The 20,423-nt window shown below is 48.9% G+C and overlaps 2 protein-coding genes, 2 non-coding genes and 1 pseudogene across 4 annotated transcripts; 4 read left to right on the forward strand and 1 right to left on the reverse strand.

The window, feature by feature from the left end:
* The first annotated feature begins 2,974 nt into the window (after positions 1 to 2,974).
* On the forward strand, positions 2,975 to 6,336 carry LOC137961071 (cytochrome c oxidase subunit 3-like). Its single transcript, XM_068808341.1, is given in 4 exon segments — positions 2,975 to 4,434; positions 4,671 to 4,702; positions 4,704 to 4,746; positions 5,058 to 6,336. Coding segments are annotated over 4 exon segments (1,329 nt in total). The 5' UTR covers positions 2,975 to 3,963; the 3' UTR covers positions 5,841 to 6,336.
* A 998-nt stretch (positions 6,337 to 7,334) lies between these two features.
* TRNAN-GUU (transfer RNA asparagine (anticodon GUU)) lies at positions 7,335 to 7,406 on the forward strand. Its single transcript has one exon. It is a non-coding gene; the product is annotated as a tRNA-Asn (tRNA).
* Positions 7,407 to 8,566: 1,160 nt separating this feature from the next.
* On the forward strand, positions 8,567 to 8,649 carry TRNAY-GUA (transfer RNA tyrosine (anticodon GUA)). The gene has a single exon. It is a non-coding gene; the product is annotated as a tRNA-Tyr (tRNA).
* A 7,641-nt stretch (positions 8,650 to 16,290) lies between these two features.
* LOC137961070 (uncharacterized) lies at positions 16,291 to 16,580 on the reverse strand (annotated as a pseudogene).
* A 2,825-nt stretch (positions 16,581 to 19,405) lies between these two features.
* Positions 19,406 to 20,417, forward strand: LOC137961069 (small ribosomal subunit protein uS11m-like). Its single transcript, XM_068808340.1, has one exon. It carries the CDS (start codon positions 19,859 to 19,861, stop codon positions 20,414 to 20,416), a length of 558 nt encoding a protein of 185 aa, XP_068664441.1. The 5' UTR covers positions 19,406 to 19,858; the 3' UTR covers position 20,417.
* The last annotated feature ends 6 nt before the right edge of the window (positions 20,418 to 20,423 follow it).

A 20,423-nucleotide genomic window follows, 5' to 3' on the forward strand; every position in this document is an offset into this window, starting at 1 on the left:
ATATATATAATTATATATTATAGCGCTTATGCACTCGAAACGAAATAGGTTCTTATTGGGAGAGCCCGCGTACTGCACAGTACTTTAGTTGACAGTGACAGCTATCTGAGTCAGATTAGAAATTAGTATCCCTGGGTTCATCGGTTAAGAAAAGAAATTCGCTACCCCTACCCTCTTTCTTCCCTTTAGGTTAGGCAGATGCCCCTACAGGGGAATTGAGACAAGAGATATTAGATTACCGCCTAGCGGTTCAGCTGTGGGTTAAGCTAAGCAATTATACGCTCCTACCGCGGATCCATCAGTAAAGAAAGAATCTGCCCGGCGGGTTAAGTAAAGTCAGAAATAAGATTACCGGTTCTACCGGTAAAGAAAAGAACGCAGGTGTCCCTCTCGCGGTTCACAGCTCTTATCGGTTAAGCAAAGAGCGCGTCCCTACCTTGGTTCAGTTGTGGGTAGTGGGGAGGTCCCTTCAGTTTTGGGCAGGCTGGTGCCGGTGCCCGGTTCACTGAAGTTAGCAGTGAGGAGAAAGAGCGCTGGTGCCTCCCCTTGGGTTATTCGTGAAAGTGCTATCTTTTATTCCGGGTACATACACGGTACGCTGGTTCCCTTATCGCGGCTCATTCCTATAATGGTAGGTGCAGGTTCCCGAACAGAATCGGTAAAGAAAAGAGCGCCGGGGTTTACTCGTGAAAGGAACTTCGGTGGAGTGAAAGCCTATTTGATGGAAGAAGCAACGGCCCTATTTGCCACACCAACCCTATACGCAGGTGATCTCATCATCTTCCAAGGTGAGATTTGATCTCAGTCGAGCACACTTTCTGAGTGGTTGGGATCGTTCATTTACCCTTGGGATGGACCATGCTGTTGCAGAAATCCTGTAGTCTTTCCTTTCTTATCTTTTTTTTTTTCAAAAAGGAATCTGGTTGATCTTGAAGTTTATCGGGGAGGTGCATGCGCGTTCATCGGCGATGTCTTTTATTCTCCTCCAGGGTCCCATTCTCCATATAAACCGACACGCAATTTGGTTGGAGGCAGATGATCATTCTCTCTGAATTCCTTCCTTATGTACCATAGGCTGAAGAAGCAAGATAGCGTTCGGAGTCGTCCCTTTTTCTTGCCCCCCTTGTTTGATTTGTAGCCTTGCCCCTGCCTTCTTAACCATTTCCGCATGTTAATACAGCCGATTTTGCCCCAAATAGCTTGTTGTTCTATCAGGAGAGCGCCATATCTTGCTGATGGTATCGCCGAGATGCCATTTGCTTTCTGCAGGTCTTTAGACTGATTTCTTTTGTTCTGAGAGGCGACGAGATTGCATGTTATCTTTCTGCTGTAAACCCTTCCGCTTGGATTTGTAGGCACCTCATATTGCCTGGGTGATGCCCCTTTACATGTGATCTTTTCGTGCAAAGTTGCCGTTGTTTCCTTTGAACTGCGGGGTGGCTTTGCCAAAAGAGCTGCTGTCTCACTGTCTAGAGGAGTGATTTGCTGGAAAGATGTTGATCTTCCATTGTACGGACGCCCTGCGCATTTTGCGGCTTTACGGGCCAGTCCGTTTTCTGGTTTTGGGCCTTACTTTGTCGAGGCCCGCTGGTGACTGGTTGAGGTGGTGTTCTCTTCTAGAGCAATGTGAGATAGATTCTGCTGGTGAGCCATTCTGGGTGCTTCTTGTAGAATCACGGCATCTGTGGGTCGCCTTTGCAAAGTAACGGCGTTGGTGCTTTTGGGACCCAGGTCTGTGTTGAGCGTTCCGAGGTCCATCTCGATGACCCGGAAAGTTTTTGGGGCGGATGCGGGCGTTCGCTCGGGTTGGTTGCAGCTTTTGTGCTGCCTTTCGGGATCCATGCTGATGAGCTTTGTGATAGGCAGCTTTGAGTCCTCTTGGTCATCCGGGTTTTGCTGTCGTTCTTTACAGGGTGCGAGAGAAGTCTTCGCTGGGCCTGAGCTTTCGGTTTGTTCTTCGGTGTCCAGACTTGGGCTCTGACGTGCCTGGTTATTTGGGCCTTGCTGCTTCTTGTCCGGCGGGGCTGTGCAGATCGGTAAAGTGTACCATCCTTTTCCCTGTGTCGTGGCTACACTCCGAGCAGTGTCTTTGCAATAGACACTCCCATTTGAGTTTATGTTCCCGATTTCAGTGCATTCTGGGTAGTGCCACGGTATTCTGTGCGTGTCATACGAGGGTGAGCTCGTTTTCTCAAGCTCTAGCTTGACTGTAGAGGCCCGCTCTTCTGCTTTCCCGCTGGTTGGCTTAGGTGGCGCGCCTTGGAGTGTGACAACGGGGGAGGTATGCGCCGGCAAGGCCCCCTGTAGTGTGATTAGGGGCTCTGTCTTTGCTGGTGGGGCTCTCGGCAGCGTCACCTTGGCTGTTGTTTCTCTAGAGGTGGCGGTAGGCTCGAAGCTTCCACTGCGATTCAATTCATTTCTCCTTCTTGGGGGTGCCCCTTGTAATGTGACTACCGGTGTCGGTCTTCCTTGTAACGTGATCACTGGGGCCGACTTTCCTTGAAGTGTAATCATGTTTATGCTATTGGCGGGTTCTCTGGTGATGAGCTTGGATGGATCCCCACGGTGTGCTGCTTCCGTGATCACGTTGACGGACTTTGTTGATCCTTCGGACCCTCCTGCCTCGTGTGCGGGGATAGGGTGTTGCATTATATTCTTTATTGACATTGATTTTTCCTTCGTCGATGAGGTTCTGGATGGCGTGCTTGAGGGAGAGGCACCTTTCAGTAGAGTGGCCTCGTCCTTGGTGGTATGAACAAAACTCATTTTCTTGATAGTTCTTGGGGAGAGGATTAGGGGGAGGCCTCGGCTGGAGGGGCGTCAGCAAGCTTTTCTGAGCTAAAACATTCAATACTTCACTGTAGGATTGTGCCAATGGCGTAAAAACCCGGTATTCTCGTGTTTGGGGCGCTACGTCTTGCCCTTTGCCTGTCGAGCTGATAGCATTTACTTCGAAGTTCGTGGAAGAGTTGAAGTTTCCATTCTGTGCTTCAGTTCTTCTTCGTGCTGCAACCCCTGCATGGGGCCACGGAGTGATAACCCCAGTCCGCAATCCTGCCTCCACTCGCTCTCCGGCTTGGAGCAGTTGCGTAAAATTCATGTAATTTTGGGCTATCAAATAGCCCGATTTGGGTGTGCGGAGCTTACAATCATCGAGATCTGCTCGTCGAGCGGCAGGGGAGCTTTCATCTTAGCTGCCAAGGCTCTCCATCTGGCTACATACTCGGAGAATAGTTCATCGTTCTTCTGCTTCAGCGCTTCGAGATCTGCCCTTCGGGGGGCGGTATTCAGCTTGTAAGAAAATCGATCCATAAATGCTTGAGAAAACTGCTCCCAGGTCTTGAATTCTTGAGGCTCCAGTGCTGTGTACCAGTCCAAGGCGTCCCCCTTTACGCTGTGCTGGAATAATCTGATGAGGAGGGAAGTCAGGCTAATGCCTGCTAGCGTAGGATTCTTGAGTTTTGACTGCCTACTATTCCAAAAGGCTTGCGTGTGAATCATCTATATTTAGAGGTGCCGCTTTTCTTCCTCATAATCAGGCTCATCCCTTACCTATGGCTCTTGTGAACAACCCTGGGGATGGGGAAAGAAAAGAAGGGATAGCATGAACCATCGGAAGGGGACTACAACTATGGGAGGTGGAGCTAGGGAGAAAAAGAGGGAGAGATGATGCATCCAATCCAAATGAGAGATTTTGCGTATATATAATATATACAAGGATTGGCTCCGCCAAAGTAGTGCTTCATGAGCGAGGCGGCATCTCTTTTCGCCCTTATTTGTGTTTGTGCGTGCATCTTTCTTTCCTTTTAGCTTTCCGCTGGTTAAGAACCAACAAACAACCTTTGTTTTCGTGTAGTTCTGTTCTGCACAACTTGTACATTGTACAGGAAGGACTTGCCGCTAGCGCACTGCTGGGGCCCAAGTGCTTGCTGTCTGGAGAGATTCATTTTCTCGGATTCAATAATGCCTCAACTGGATAAATTCACTTATTTCACACAATTCTTCTGGTCATGCCTTCTCCTCTTTACTTTTTATATTCCCATATGCAATGATGGAGATGGAGTACTTGGGATCAGCAGAATTCTCAAACTACGGAACCAACTGGTTTCACACCGGGTCAACAACATCCTCCGCAAGGACCCCAACAGTTTGGAAGATATCTCGAGAAAAGGTTTTAGCACCGGTGTATCCTATATGTACTCAAGTTTATTCGAAGTATCCCAATGGTGTAACGCCGTCGACTTATTGGGAAAAAGGAGGAAAATCACTTTTCTCTCTTCTTTCTCCGAAATAAGTTGCTCACGAGGAATGGAAAGACACATTATATATTTGATCTCGAAGTCCTCATATAGCACTTCTTCCAGTCCAGGATGGGGGATCACTTGTAGGAATGACATAATGCTAATCCATGTTCCACACGGCCAAGGAAGCATCGTTTTTTAATCTCATTATTACTTGGTCGTTCGGAAGAGAATCTTTCTCGATCAGAATAGTGGAATGGAAGGCACTACTTTGGGCTCCTTTTCAAATCGCCCCGCGAAGACGGACGTTCAGAAAGGTTCTCGAGATTCTCAATCAAATCAATCGTCCAGGCGTGCGGGAGCGAGACCAAGCCGAGCCACTAGGACAGTCAGCCCTTCCCACGTGTCAAGTTGAATAAATGAATGCAGCCTCAACCAGAGAGATCAACCTGCGCGTTTTCGCGGGCCGCCGGCGGCGCAGAACGAACTAATCCGCGACCGGCAAGTTTTCCTTTTCCGGACTGAATTGTGAGAAAAATGCTTGCTACAAATCAAAGAAAGCAAAGAAAGAAGGTCCATTTTCCCACGTAGTTCGTCGGTCAAACCAACGCGATTTTCTTCTCAAAGTCATAGAGAGATCTTTTTCTAGTCACACTTTTCTCAATGCAATGAAAGAACCATCCCTTCCTTCCTAAAAGTTTGTCCTGTCAGATAGAAAGAAATTTAGACCCCGCCCTTCTTTACCACTTGAGGGGGTGGGGGTGAAGGGGGGGTTTACATACAACCGGGACTTTGTGGTTTATGATGGAATCTCAGAAACATTCTTATCATTTGGTAGATCCAAGTCCATGGCCTATTTCGGGTTCACTCGGAGCTTTAGCAACAACCGTAGGAGGTGTGATGTACATGCACCCATTTCAAGGGGGTGCAACACTTCTCAGTTTGGGCCTGATATTTATCCTATATACCATGTTCGTATGGTGGCGCGATGTTCTACGTGAATCCACGTTCGAAGGACATCATACCAAAGTCGTACAATTAGGACCTCGATATGGTTCTATTCCGTTCATCGTTTCGGAGGTTATGTTCTTTTTTGCTCTTTTTTGGGCTTCTTCTCATTCTTCTTTGGCACCTACGGTAGAGATCGGAGGTCTTTGGCCCCCAAAAGGGATTGGGGTTTTAGATCCTCGGGAAATCCCTTTTCTTAATACCACTATTCCCCCCTCATCCTCCGCTGCCGTAACTTGGGCTCATCATGCTATACTCGCAGGAAAGGAAAAACGAGCAGTTTACGCTTTAGTAGCTACCGTTTCACTGGCTCTAGTATCCACAGGCTTTCAAGGAATGGAATATTACCAAGCACCCTCCACTATTTCGGATAGTATTTATGGTTCTACCTTTTTCTTAGCAACTGGCTTTCATGGTTTTCATGTGATTATAGGTACTCTTTTCTCGATCATATGTGGTATTCGCCAATATCTTGGTCATCTGACCAAGGAGCATCACGTTGGCTTTGAAGCAGCTGCATGGTACTGGCATTTTGTAGACGTGGTTCGGTTATTCCCATTTGTCTCTATCTATTGGTGGGGAGGTATATGAAAGAACGAATAAGTGGATTGAGGAATGAAAGCTCGAAGACAAAGAGAACCGGGCTTTTCCAAAGAATTACTGCAGCTTTCCCACCCCCTTTGATTAGCATTTCAAAAAAAGTATATACTTCCCTACCTAATCTCTCTTTATTCTTGCACATAAATGTAGGGATCGAAGAGATTATGGCTGATCATGTTCACCAAGAAATGATCCGAAATTTGATCTTGGTCTATTTGAGATTGTTCCTTTTAATCGTAATCAAAGATCTTTTTTTGTTAATCGTTTCTTTTCCAAACTTTTCGAAGAACCTAATGGATCGAACTAATCCTTGACTGCAACGAAACATATCGGACTTGCGTTGCGGAAGGAACGTTCTGATAAGGAGGCTGAGTTTAATTGCAATTAGGGGAGCAAGCAACCTCGTTTTGCCGTTTCCTTCAAGGCACGGCCCTGCTCACCTTTCGGAATCTTTGATTCATGGCCGGGGAGATCAAGGCGCAGATCGGTCCGAAGCGAGCAGCAAGCTGGTGAGCAAGCGCACACGCCCCTTATAGCAATAGTAGCCCTGCGGGCCCCTTTGGCTACTATTGCTATAAGGTAAGGGGCTTTCAGCACCAAGGCCCTCTTGCTACAGGGGCAGCAGACTGAGAAGAGTGCCCGGCGGCTTGTGCGCTAGCAGCTTCGCTGCTCCGCTCGTTGCTTGACTTGCCTGACTCCATAGGGGCCCAAGCTCTTGCCGGCAGCCGTCTCGCTCGCTCACCTTTTGAAGCTGCTTGAAGTGATCGCTGTGTTCAAAAATGACACGAGGATATGAATGAGTAGATGTTGGTCGAAAACGAACGTCTCTCATTCACAATGGAACAGAATGGTCTCGCTCGATGCGTCATTTGATTTGGTGTATATTCACCATCAGAGTTCTCTTCGAAACTCAAACCCCAACCTATAAAAGAATGCTACAATGTTCGAAATTCTCAACTTAACACGCCCTCTCACTTCGCGACCTCCCACTACTTCATCTACCGAAATGACCGGGCAGATCTCATGTATTCTAGCATTCAACAAGCTCATGATCCTTAGGCTATACAGCATGGAGCAGGCAGAGAGATGAAAACCTTCTCCTGCTTGCTTGATCGGAATCGATTCTATGATTGAATAGCAGACTACTTTGTAGTAGAAACTCGGAGAGACAGACAGAGAGGGGACTCTCTCATACCTGCAAACTCCTAGGATTAGAAGCCTAGTTTTTGGCAGGAATAGTTCCAGCCTTTGTTGCCCCTCGGTAGAGTGAGTCTACTTAGCAGGACGCAGAGATCGATTGATCAATATGCATCTCGAGAGTGGATGGTTGACCGCCGCCCCCTTGTCCTGGAGGCTCTCCGGCCGGGGAGGCAAAGGGGATTGCTATCGTCACCTTTTCTCCCGGTGTATGTGAAAAAATCAAAGTGACGAACCCGGTCTGCGGTTGGTCCAAAGAACGAGAGTCGGCTTCCTTAAGGGAGTTCTTCCTCAGTAGCTCAGTGGTAGAGCGGTCGGCTGTTAACTGATTGGTCGTAGGTTCAAATCCTACTTGGGGAGAATTGATAGTTATCGCTTTTCTGACCTAGCGACCCCTGTCCTTCTCCCGTGTTTCTAAACTAGCAGAATCGTCAAACGGGACATCAAAAGTGGTAAGTTGATTGTTGGAAATGTCTTCCTCACTCTCGTATAGGTGAACTTGGTTCGTTCAATTCTTAGGAAGAAGAAGGATCCACTGGGAATGAATGGGAAGACTGGAGTAGTATCTTCATTAGGCTCCAGGAATTAGTCTCCACTAGCTCCATTCGAAGAACGAACAAGAAAAGGGTGACTGTTTAGGTAGGATGGATGTGGTCCAATGGCTAAAGCTCTGCCAGCTTCTTGTAGACTGGCAGTCTCCGAGTTGTTTTTGGGTGGGATGGTAGAGTTTTTCTTCGCCACTAGTGGCAACGAAGTCCTTGGTAATTAGCAAGGGGGAAGGAAGATCTCCACTCATTCATTCAGTGCCTGCGGTAAGGCGCGACCCTAAAGAATGCGGGGGCAAGCTTGCTGTAGCCCTATTTTAGTAGACTAGTAAGCGTAAGCTATTTAAGTAGGCTCGAGAAGGGTAGGCTCGCTGCTTCGCTCAGCAGAAGAGTACGCGCGCCTGACACTAGCGCACAAGCCCTAAGGCACTTGCAGCCCCTTTACGTAAGAGGCGCCGTAGGCTCTCTTACTACAAGGGGCGGAGCACCTTTACTACAGAGGCGCCGTAGGCTCTCTTACTACAAGGGGCGGAGCACCTTTACTACAGAGGCGCCGTAGGCTCTCTTACTACAAGGGGCGGAGCACCTTTACTACAGAGGGGCACTTTTTGAAGCTGGCTCGTTCATTCACTTGCTCATGAACTCGCTGCTTCGCCAGAAGCTACTAGTCGCCTCCTTTCCTCCGCGGAAAGATGCTTAGCCAGAAGCGACGAAGGAGGGGGGCTGGGGAAGGCCGACGACTACATGAGGGGGAAGCTGTCGGATTAGCTTTGCCCCTTGCTTTACAGAGATTGTTATGAACTGACTAAATGACTAGATTCTCCCGGAACGCTAGCTAAGCAATCAAACGGCTGCGCTAACGCGAGGGTTGGTGTGGCCATGCGGGCCGTTGCTTGTTCCCTTCAATCAAATCAATAAGAACGCAGCCCTCCTTCTTATTCAGGAACCCATTGAGGGGGGCCTCGGCCAGGGAAGGGGAGAGTGGCCGAGTGGTTAAAAGCGACAGACTGTAAATCTGTTGATGGTTTTCTACGTAGGTTCGAATCCTGCCTCTCCCACTCCGACTTAAGAGAAGAGAAAGGAGGCATTCGTCAGCGTAGGAAGGCCAACCGAGCGAAGCTCTTTCTTTTTTGTGGCCGTGCCGTGAAGTGAAATTGTATCGTATGTTAGTTAGAGAGGTTGGCGAACTACTACGATCTATAGATTCCCCATCTATATCCAATCCCAACGAGAATAGAAGCGAGTCGCTTCCGGCTTGTAGTCGTAGTCTGTTAGTCTCTGTAGTCGGCATTCCTACACGCACGCGTCCGCCAGAATGCCTCCGCAGGTTCGGGACGAAGCCAAACCGAGACATACGATAGGCGAAGGAAGCGCCCCCCATTTCATAGCGCCTGGGGAAGGCAAGTGTGATCGAGGATTGGAGAGGAGAGGTGGAAGAAAAGGCTCGGGATGGATTTAGGAGTCTTTGTGCGAGCCGTATGCGGTGAGAGTCGCACGTACGGTAACGAGGGGGGTTCGCGTCTATACGTGTAGTGTGGTGGTTGGGCCTACCCACCCTCTTTGTTCCATGATCTATGGGTCTACTGGAGCTACCCACTTCGATCAATTAGCCAAGATTTTGACCGGATACGAAATCACTGGTGCTCGATCTAGTGGTCTTTTTATGGGGATTCTTTCTATCGCTGTAGGATCCCTATTCAAGATCACTGCAGTTCCTCTTCGGGCGGCTGTAGGACGGACAGCCGCCTATAGGTGGTAGGGTAGGGTGGGTGGTACCGCTCTGATTGCGGCCAATCTTCCTAACCGCGCGCGGGCCGGGCTTAGAGCGCGTGAAACTCATCACTACCTCGTAAGGGCGTTGAAACCATAGCATGTTACACGAAAGCGCCGCTTTCTCTGGAGTGTTGTCACACAGCTGCCCGCCTAGAAGAGCCACTCGCTCTGTAGTGTTGTCACACAAGATAAGCACTTAGCCCGCCTGCTGGCCGGGCGAATCGAAGTGATCTTCCGGTCAACTGTCCACCCAGTCAAGTGCAAAAAACACAGTGGAATCACGCAACGCACGCAGCTGGTGTGCTTCCTGCCCACGAGGAAAGAAAGAAGAGCGACAAGGTTCAGTTCTGATTTGACTGTTTGCAGCATGGGAGCTGATTACCCAAAAAATCCCTGGGAACAATGAGAAAAAAAAGATATCTCGGTAACGAAAACTATAGGGGGCTGTATTGGCGAGATCCAACGGTGAACAGCTGCCCAAAAGAAAAACCGCCTGGAAGTCCGAGGACCTTTAGTACCGTACCCTACCCCCGAACCAGCAGCTTTCGCGCCAAGCAAGACCGCCCTTGTCCCTTTCCTTTCTCCATTCAGCCTCCTTCTTTGCTTTGTTCCATTCCAATAGAGTCTAAGGCAAAGCGTCAGTGGTTCGTATGCCTACCTTACCTACTTGACGAAAGGGAACGAACTTCGTTTCGTTTCCGGGTTGATGGATGAGGGGAGCCTCACTCTTTCCTTTTGATTATGTCGTGACGCTTTGGTTACCGGCGAACGCTTCCAAAGGCGACCCTCTAGAGTTTCCGGCTCTTTCCTAGATTGAAGTAGCCTAGCTAGCTAGCGCACAAGCCCAAAGGCCATAGGGGGCACCGCACACGCCCAAAGTAGCAAGAGGGGCCTACAGCCCTCTTGCGACTTTGGGCTACGCACCTTTACCTTGTCGCGCGCTTCTCGCTTGCCCTATTGGGCCCTATTGTGTAAAGGCGCTTTATAGGCAGGCTTCTCGCTCTATTGCAACTTTGGGCGTGTGCGCCTGACGTGAGAGGGGGGCACTTGCAGCCCGAAAGAAGTCACTATCAAACTGCTCGCCCTACTGAAGTACCAAAGGTGCGCTCCGCCCTAATTAATTGGTTTGCGACTGTTTGAAGCTGAAAAACTCCTGCGCGCGCCTGACACTAGCGCACAAGCCCTAAGGCACTTGCAGCACACGCCCAAAGTAGCAAGAGGGCCTCTGCTGCCCTAAGGCACTTGCAGCCTTAGGGCTTGTGCGCTAGCTTGACCTTGGGGGCCCGCTGGCTTTGAGCGAGCGCATCCGCGCTCCGCTCACTGGGGAAGGAAAACGCTTTCGGAGATCGAGATTTTCTTTCTTTTTCATCGAAAACGAAGAAGGCCTACGGTGCGTGTTATCTGAAGGGCGAAGAGAACACGCTTTTTCGACCGCGGTGGTATGATTGCCGGGCCCTCTCCTCGTTCCGCCCGCAGGCCTATTGGGATAGCAGCCTTCGGGCTTTGCCCGCCCTTTCTAATAAAGAATTCCGGCTCGGCCCGGGAAAGCGCTGGCAACAAAAGAAAGGAAGGGGTCCATGTAGCTGCTGCGCCCGCCCCCTTATAGCAATAGGGCAGCAGGTTCGGCATCTACTACAAAAGAGAGAATCCACTTCAGATAACCACGCCTCTGCTAGGCAGCGTGTGGAATGGCCAAGAGCGGACCTTTTTGGATATATAATCCAAGTCGAGAGTGGAGTTACGGGAACAGCCGTCTGATGGAAAACCACTTTCACGTTCGGTTCAGAGAGCACTTTTTTCGTTGAGAATTCCTCGTTCCCTTTCGTGTGAATTCCCCAGCGGCGAATTAACAACTTGTGGGGCCCTATCTATTCCATCTCTCGAGCCCCGAAGAAAACCCCCCTCCCCTTCGGACTCCATATCTCTTTTGACTCTATATATGTGGGCACCTGATATCTATGAGGGTTCACCCACCCCGGTTACAGCATTCCTTTCTATTGCGCCTAAAATCTCTATTTCTGCAAATATGTCACGTGTTTCTATTTATGGTTCCTATGGAGCTACATTGCAACAAATCTTCTTTTTCTGCAGCATTGCTTCTATGATCTTAGGAGCACTGGCCGCCATGGCCCAAACGAAAGTCAAAAGACCTCTAGCTCATAGTTCGATTGGACATGTAGGTTATATTCGTACTGGTTTCTCATGTGGAACCATAGAAGGAATTCAATCACTACTAATTGGTATCTTTATTTATGCATCAATGACGATAGATGCATTCGCCATAGTTCCAGCATTACGGCAAACCCGTGTCAAATATATAGCGGATTTTGGCGCTCTAGCCAAAACGAATCCTATTTCGGCTATTACCTTCTCCATTACTATGTTCTCATACGCAGGAATACCCCCGTTAGCCGGCTTTCGTAGCAAATTCTATTTGTTCTTCGCCGCTTTGGGTTGTGGGGCTTACTTCCTAGCCCCAGTGGGAGTAGTGACTAGCGTTATAGGTCGTTGGGCGGCCGGAAGGTTGCCATGAGTAAGTCAGTTTGGGGGACCGAAGGCTGTTCTCCGTGCACCGGACACGTAGCTTACCGAATCAGTTGCGACACGGATGGGAATGCATGCTACGAAAGAAAGGGTCGATAAAGAGACATCAACCGTCTACTCAATATCCTTGGTAGAGTCCACAATCACTACACGAGATGAACCTGGGTTTGGTGAATTTCAGTTGGCCTTAGGTGTAATAGGACTCCCAGTTACTGCGCGCGATCGTATACTGAGGTGCTCCCCGCCGGTTGTTGGAACGACGCGAGCCGGGCCGGGCCTCGATTCAGAAAGATGAAGGGAAAGAGGTGACTAATTCCCCATCTCATTGGGGCGGAAAACGAATCGACATCTCGATGTGATACAGCCTATTCTTTTTTTGTTGGGAAAGAACGGCGAAGTCCATCCGAACCTGAAGAATAAGAGGAGAGCAAAGCGCCAATGGCGCGCGAAGCGCATGCGGAACGGGCACGGAGAAAAAAAAAAAGTGTGTGGAGGAGAAGCAGCCGAGCTCATTCCCTTCGCTTCCTGGGCCCAAAGCAGTGCAGTGTTTCCTGGCCAAATCAAGGATTTGGGGCTTCTTGCTACATTATTTATATTTAGATGTAGTAAGATATATGAATAGAAAGATAGATCCTCCTATCCGATTGAGATTATAATATCTAAAAAAGAATCGATTTCATTCAACGTTTGATTCAAAGAACTGCGCTTAGCCCCCCCGCTCATGAAACGGCTCTGCTGCAATGGATGGCAGAGGGTCCGTAGTACCCGAAGCACTGGAGTGATCCAGTAGCCGGGAAGGGGCCTAGAAGTGCCTACGTATACACCACACTACACTTGGCTCTACACATTTACAGAGCTAACCCCTGTCCAGTGTCTGGCAGAGCGGCGGGGGGCTTCAATCCTTACTCCTTATCCCCAGCCCAGGCTAATGGGGCCTTACTTATTCAGGGGGGAGAGTTTAGCCTCGAGAAGCACTGTTGAGAGGAAGATCCTTGGCCCCTCTTCATTCTCTACAGGGGTCTCTGCCCACATGGAAGCGGGGCAGAGATGGAAGAGATCGAACACGAGAATAAGAAGCAAGCTCACCTTCCTTTTTTCTCATTTTGATAGAGGGGGATGGAGAAAGTGGACAAAACAGACTCCAATTTCCCAGTCGAAAAGACCTTTTTCTTATCGAAAAAGAGGAAAAGATTCATCTTGAAAACGCTCCTAACCCAGTGAGCGGAGCGCGGATGCGCTCGCTCAAAGCGCGAAAGCCTGCGAGCGAAGCAGCGAAGCGAGCCAGAAAGCGCACAAGCCTTAGGGCACTCCAAGTGAAAGCCTGCGAGCGAAGCAGCGAAGCAAGCCAGAAAGCGTCAAAAAGTGCCCCTCTTACTACAAGGTGCTGAATAGCCCCCTATTACTACTTTGTGCGTAGCCCCTTGTAGTAAGAGAGCCTACGGCGCCTATTACTACTTGGGGCTTGTGCGCTAGAAGCGGGCGTGTAAGCGCACACGCCTTAGGGCACTGCAGCCTTAGGGCGTGTGCGCTTTATGGCCTTGGGGCTTCAAAAAGTGCCCCTCTTGCTACTTTGGGCGTGTGCGAAGAGCGAGCGCACACGCCATACTAGCGCACAAGCAATAGGGGCCTACGGCCCTATTGCTACAGGGGCTTTCTACCTGATAGCAAGAGTGCGATAAGCACCAATTGCGTCAGGTGCGTAGCCCTGACGCTTAAGAGCTTGACGCGCGAGAGGGGCATGTGCGCATGGCAGCAAGTGGGCTTGAGCGCTAGCTTTGAGCGGTTTTTCAGCTTCCTTCGTAGAGCCGTGTATTGTAAGTGATCCGAACCTGCCCGGAGCGAGCCCCCCTGAGAGGCAAGTGAAGTTGGTGAGCCGTATGATGGGCAACTATCTCCTGCGGTTCGGAGAGGACTCAGCTGTTAGTTAGTACCCCCAAGGTCTTGGGGTGGCCCCTTTCACTCTATTTTATTATATACGCTTAGCGAAAATCATGTTTTTTGATACACCTAGGACATGGATTCTATATGAACCAATGGATCGTGACAAGTCGTTACTACTAGCAATGACTTCCTCTTTCATTACTTCATCCTTTCCATTTCCCTCTCCCTTGTTCTCAGTGACTCATCAAATGGCACTCAGTTCATATCTGTAAGTTCGATCATTGACAAGGTTCAAAGAAAGGGTGGGCCATTGATAAAGAATATATTCCAAACCACAATGCTAGCAGATGCGGGCCTCTGCTTTTCTTTTCATTAATGAAACCTGCCAGTTATTATGGACTCCAATCAAAAGGCAAAATCTAAATATATAGGATTATGGAGGCCTTTGCCTTTTTGTTCAAAATATAAAATAGACGTGGGTGGCCTGTGGTGGTTCTGACAATGTTCGTTCAATCAAGAAGCATTCTTCTTTTTCTTAACTTAAGAAGAGGGAGGAGACAGACTTGGGACCTATGAACGGAACAACACAACAAAGATGATGAAATGAAGAAGAAAGAACGGGAGGCGCCCTATTAGTAAGTTGGCAAGGACTGACGAACTACTTACTTGTGTTTGGTTAACTACTTGACTGACTTGGGGTTCTTTCTCGTAAGTGGTACACCCTGCACGCACACTCACTATATCTATATACGTATACGTTGATAGCCTTTCGGCGCCGCCTCTCTCTACTACATACAGTTGTTTCAGGCCGAACACAAGGTCTTAGGCCCGGATCCGATTATTGTTCGGGTACGAAGCTACGCTATTCAAAGCTGAGAGCGGTTCAAGAACCAATGCAAGCAACCCCGAAGCGCATTCCAGGGATAATAGTTGACTGGGAACTTCTGGAGTTCTTTCTGCGTCCACCGTTCCACATTCCGACGACGCCTCCCGTTCTTTCCTCTCTGAGCGACGAATTGGCTGTTTACAAACAAGCATTCAAGAAAGCAATATGTCTTCTGTTCTGAACTTGATAGACCGGGTGAGCCATGAACATGAGCTATAGGGGTGACGAAAAGAGAGAAGCGTTATGAGGATTGGATTGGGGAGTTTAGAAAAAGGCTCCGAAGGTGTCAAGAGCTAGAATAAGGTCTTCTATTTGAGTTGAGAACCGGAATAATAAGGTAAGTATAAGTATACGAGTTGATAACAGAACAAAGAACCCCAACTTCTAGAGGAAGAAATAATGTTGGTTTCATTTCCAAGTTTTCTTTTCACACTATCGAAATGCGAGTTTCAGTGAGCCCACATTTCGATCAGAGAGAGCCCAGCAAGCCCCAGCTGAAGTGAGCGCTCAAATCAAAGCGAGACGAAGCTCGCCGGCTTCTAGCGCACAAGCCCGCGGGCACTTGCTTTGCTGCCCTTGCGGGCTTAGAGTGCCCGCGGGCACTGCAGCTGCAGAGGCCGTTGGCTTGAGTGAGCCGTCGTGCCCCCCTCTTGCAATTTTTTGCCCACTTGCTGCCATGCGCACACGCCCCTTGGCTCCTTATAGCAATAGTGGCACCCGCGCTTCGCTCGCAGGCGTGAGCGCCGTCGGCTTGAGCGCTTAGGCTTTCGAGCCTCCCTGGATCGTGGTCCGTTGGCTGGTCCTTGTTTGGTCATAAGGATCATCGTTCTTATTAGGTCAGGGGCGGCCGGCCCGGGGGTTACCCGCGATTGGTAATGGCACAACAAGAAGAGGGGTAGGGGAGACAAGGTTACGCGCTGGGTAGCGCAGCGCATCTGTTTCGGGTACAGAGGCGACGAGGGGTGCTAACCCGGCAACCCAACCCAGCAGGGCAGGGGCGGGCCGGCCATAGGTTCGAATCCTGCCACCTTTCTTGTGGATCATCCTGTGGTTACCGGATGATGGGAATAAGCAATTTAGAAATGAGCACGAAATGTCAATAAATTCATTGTCTCATTATTCGTTATTTCCGGGTCTTTTCGTTGCATTCACTTACAACAAGAAACAACCACCAGCGTTTGGTGCAGCACCTGCATTTTGGTGCATTCTTCTTCCTTTCCTTGGTCTTTCGTTCCGTCATCTTCCTAATAACTTATCCAATTACAACGTATTAACCGCTAATGCACCTTTCTTTTATCAAATCTCAGGGACATGGTCTAATCATGAGGGTAGTATTTTATCATGGTGTTGGATCCCAAGTTTTTATGGATTCCTTCTTTGTTACCGGGGTCGACCCCAAAGCCATAATGTTTCAAAACGAGGAGGCCATAGAGAAACTCTTTTTTGTTCCTTTGTCTCGAACTTCGTGAAGAACTCCATTCTATCTCTCCCTCGTTACGAACAAAAAAGTGAGTTGTACACTCCCAAAGTTCTACGAACCCTTGTTGATTCTGAACTTCGTTCGCGAAGGAACCGGACTTTTGACGGGCCAGCCCTTTTTTATGCGCCGCTTTACCCTGGAAGGAAAATGAGCTTTGCTCCTCTGGGCGCTAGGCGCTCCCGTGGTTCGCGAGAAGGAAAAAGGACTCATCTTTTGTTGCATCTGGCACGAGATGAAAAAGAGAGAGCTTCGTCTATTGATGAACAGCGGATTGACTCCGCTGTTGGCATTGCTTTGTTTTTCTCTCCTTTCCTATCAGCGAGTTCCGATCCTTTTGTTCGAAATTTCTTCGTTCGTACCGAACCGCTTGCAGAATCAAATCCTGTTCCACAAGATCAATTATCAGCTATACATCCTCCTTGCATTTATGCCGGAGACGTCGCCAGTGCTATGGGCTTTGGCTTATGTAGATCAAAAATGATGAATGGGATTGTTGCACTCCACTCGCCGCCAATGCGGAAGGATGCCGCCGAAAAGAATGGAACGCTGCTTCGCTCTGCTGGATGCGTCGGATCCCGTATAACAAGAGAGCTCTTTACCCTCAAATTCAAACATGTGGGCGCAAAATGCTATCCTGCTCTATTGTTGCGTAGCAATAGAAGCCTGCTCATGCAGCTTCGGCGGCGCTTTTTCGCCTTCTCTTCGCTCTGGACAGGAGCGCTAATGGACACGGGGAGGGAGCAGGCGAAGCGTGTCGTTCGTAATGGAAAGAAAGATACCACTACTTCGCCTCTTTGTTGGACCGCCGGCGCGAACACTGTGGTCTCTGACCAGGACCAGGAACCCATTCGAATTTGGATCTTGACATGTCGGTTGTTTTTAACCGTAGGCATCTTGCCAGGAAGTTGGTGGGCTCATCATGAATTAGGTCGGGGTGGCTGGTGGTTTCGGGATCCCGTAGAAAATGCTTCTTTTATGCCTCGGGTATTAGCCACAGCTCGTATTCATTCAGTAATTCTACCCCTTCTGAATTCTTGGACCTCGCTTCTTAATATTGTGACTCTTCCATGCTGTGTCTCAGGAACCTCTTCAATACGGTCCGGATTGCTAGCTCCCGTTCATAGTTCTGCTACAGATGATACACGAGGAATCTTTTTATGGCTGTTCTTCCCCGGCATATCTATGATTCTTTTCTCCCAGATGAAGCAGCAGGCATCGGTCCGTAGAACCTATAAAAAAGAGATGGTTGTGGCGCGAAGTACTCTTGTGCACCTACGTCACTCGGCTCGCGCGCAACCCCGCCCCGTTATGTTATGGAAGAATTGAGCTTCTTGCTGGGCTGGTTATTCAGAGCCAGCAATTGGCTGCCTGATTTCGTCCCGTCCGTTGCGCTTCGGGGGTAACTGTGGCGTGGCTGAATGTAGAGCAGTCCGCTCCTACAGCGTTTGATCAGTAGATTATTTAGAACTTCGGAAGATGGTCAAGGTAGCTTGCTTCCAAGCCACAGCACTAGATGCGCATGTAGTCGTAGTAGTTGGCCCATCATGCCTCTGTTCGTTACTATACTACTTCGGATGAATGGGGAATTACGAAGCTCTTTGATCTGCAGAATAAGGCCTACGAGCTCTCTGTTTTATGGCAGAGATCTCTCTACACCGAGGAACCGAATAACAATGGATCGAAGCCCTCCTCTTCCTTCCAATTAGTGAGATTCCCCGGTGTGGCCGGCCCCGACTACATGGGAACAGATCCTTCTTCCTCGGAATCGAGACTTTTTACCAATTGTCACTTCTAGCGCACAAGCCCCTTAGCCATAGGGCACTGCAGCTTTCTCGCGAGCTCTTTCTTCTCTTTTACATCTCGAAATCGAGCGGGCTTCAAAAAGTGCCCCTCTTGCAACTTTGGGCCCACTTGCTGCCATGCGCACACGCCCCTTGGCTCCTATTGCTATAAGGGGCGTGTGCGCTTGAAAGCCCCCCTATGGAGTCAAGCTGGCTCGCTTCGCTTTTCTCGCTCGCTGGCTTTCGCGTGCAGCTAGCGCGCACTGGAGTTTTCCCTTTACTAGTAGGGGCGCGTCAAGCTAGGCCTGATTAACACTGGAAAATCAATCAATAAGAGACAGAAGCTACCAGCAGTGGGATTAACAATCATATCAATGTTGGGCAAAGGAACTACTTTGGACAATTATTTTATATCTCCGAAATCACTGCGGATTCTGATGCCCCCAGTGGCCAAGGAAACTGGGACAAGGAGATCCGATCTTCATAATCAATGGGACGAATGTTTTGATACCTCCAAGAGCGCACGAATTCCTGCCTTTTTTAACCGAAGGAGCTCATAACTTTATGATGCATTTTCCTCAATTCCTGCTTAACCGGCTTGGCATCGGACCGTACAACCAAGCGGTGCTACTCTACCAAGGAGGAATCGGGACCGATAAGACCATGCAAAAACATCTATGTATTAAGCCAGAAGAGAGGTCAGAGCTGCTTTTTTATCGAAAAAAGATTGCAGCCCTCAGCTGAGTAATCTTGGGGCTGTCCTCGCGAGATTGAAAAAAACTGCCTTTTCGACTAGCAAGGAAGAGCCGTCTTCAATCTGAGTTGGTGCTGGTGGTAAATGAAACTTCTTTGCCAAGATCGAAACTTGTAGCGAAACAGGGCCGGCCAGCCGGATGATTTTTTATGCAAGTCATGAGTGTATGATCGGGAGCCATCTCTTCTATCGTTTCGGGGGAAGATCCCAACCCGAGGTAACGAAGAAGCCCACTCCATGATTTCATGCATTACTCTTCAGGCTAGAAGTAGCTATTTCCCCAGCGGAGAACAGCTAAGGTCCAGTGTGTTGGAAATGCAGCATAGATGATAGGACTTTGAAATGGAGCTATGGGTCCTCGCATTCATTAGCTACCGGTGCCATGCTCGAATATAATATCTTCAAATCCTTGATGTCTTGGTGGGTTGTTCCCGTATGTATCAAGTCGGTGACTGATAGGTAGGAGATCTCGTATATATCTGGATAGAAAGATAGATAACTATAGGGAGTCGTTTTTGTGCATTCATTCATGTACAAAGGTTTAGGTTATCTAGGTACTATGGTTGTTCTCAACCCGGTGGGCTTGTCCCTTTTGCTGTTACAAACTCTGTACGTAGTGGTTCCTCTCCCTTTGCTGAGATCCAATCCAAGAGGTTCTTCCAGTGTTTGAATGTCCCGGGTTCTCTATCATCATAAATAATAGGTGTGGATGGGCTAGATAAGTCAATTCTGATTACAGCTAAAAGAAAGGGAATTGCTCTTCCCGAAGTCAGACTAAGACCGAGTTCTTCGCACACTTCGCACACGCCCCTTATAGCAATAGGGGCTGCAGTGCCCGGCGGCTTGTGCGCTAGCACACGCCCAAAGTAGCAATAGGTGCCGTAGGCACTCTTGCTATCAGGTAGAAAGCCCCTGTACGCAAGAGGGGCACTTTTTGAAGCGGGGCTCAAACCATGCCTCAAGGAAACCGTAGCCCAGTAACCCAAAGGCTCTTCCGAGAGATCCGAGAGACATGGTTCAACTACAACTAATAGTGCACCTTCTCCCACGCATTTCTCAGTAACCACTGAGCACAATTCTTATCTGAAACTACGAACAAGATCTTAAAGCTGTCTCAATAATTGCGGCTCTGGGATTAAGAGTAGAGTTTCTTGTGTCTTATGGATCCATGGAAGACTTATTAGCTAAATTCACTTCTAATACGATGCCCCAGGAAAAAACGACGGCCGAGCGCGTAGAGCAACAAGTTATTGCGGACAGGAGTTTCAAATCCATGAACTTCGTACAGAGCATCTCGGAGGAAGATGAGCAATTGGAGCGGAAAAACAAAGATTTTGTCCATTTACCACCGATCCACAATAAGACCTTTGTTACCGTGACGGATGCTAGGGGGAATAAAAAAACTGGGGCCTCCGCAGGTTGTTTGGAGGAAAGAAAAGGGGGGTCTCGTCTTTCTCGGTATGCAGCTGGAGCAACTGCAGAACATGTAGGGCGATCCGCCAGAAAGATGGGGATGAAGTCGGTTGTAATGAAAGTGAAAGGATCCACTTTTTTCAGGAAAAAGAAAGCTGTGATCTTGAGCTGGAGAGAAGGTTATACCTTTGCTGAGTGTAAGCGAAGTGAAGGAGTAGGAGATCAATCTCAAATTATGTACATCCACGATGTGACCCAACTTCCACATAATGGATGCCGACTCCCCAGGAAACGTCGTGTTCAAATAGTTTAGTTCCAAC

Source organism: Aristolochia californica, unplaced genomic scaffold (genome assembly GCF_029961685.1).
Source record: "Aristolochia californica isolate CCGP_79_NKW_82.1479 unplaced genomic scaffold, dmAriCali1.0.hap1 SCAF_310, whole genome shotgun sequence".
NCBI lineage: Eukaryota > Viridiplantae > Streptophyta > Magnoliopsida > Piperales > Aristolochiaceae > Aristolochia > Aristolochia californica.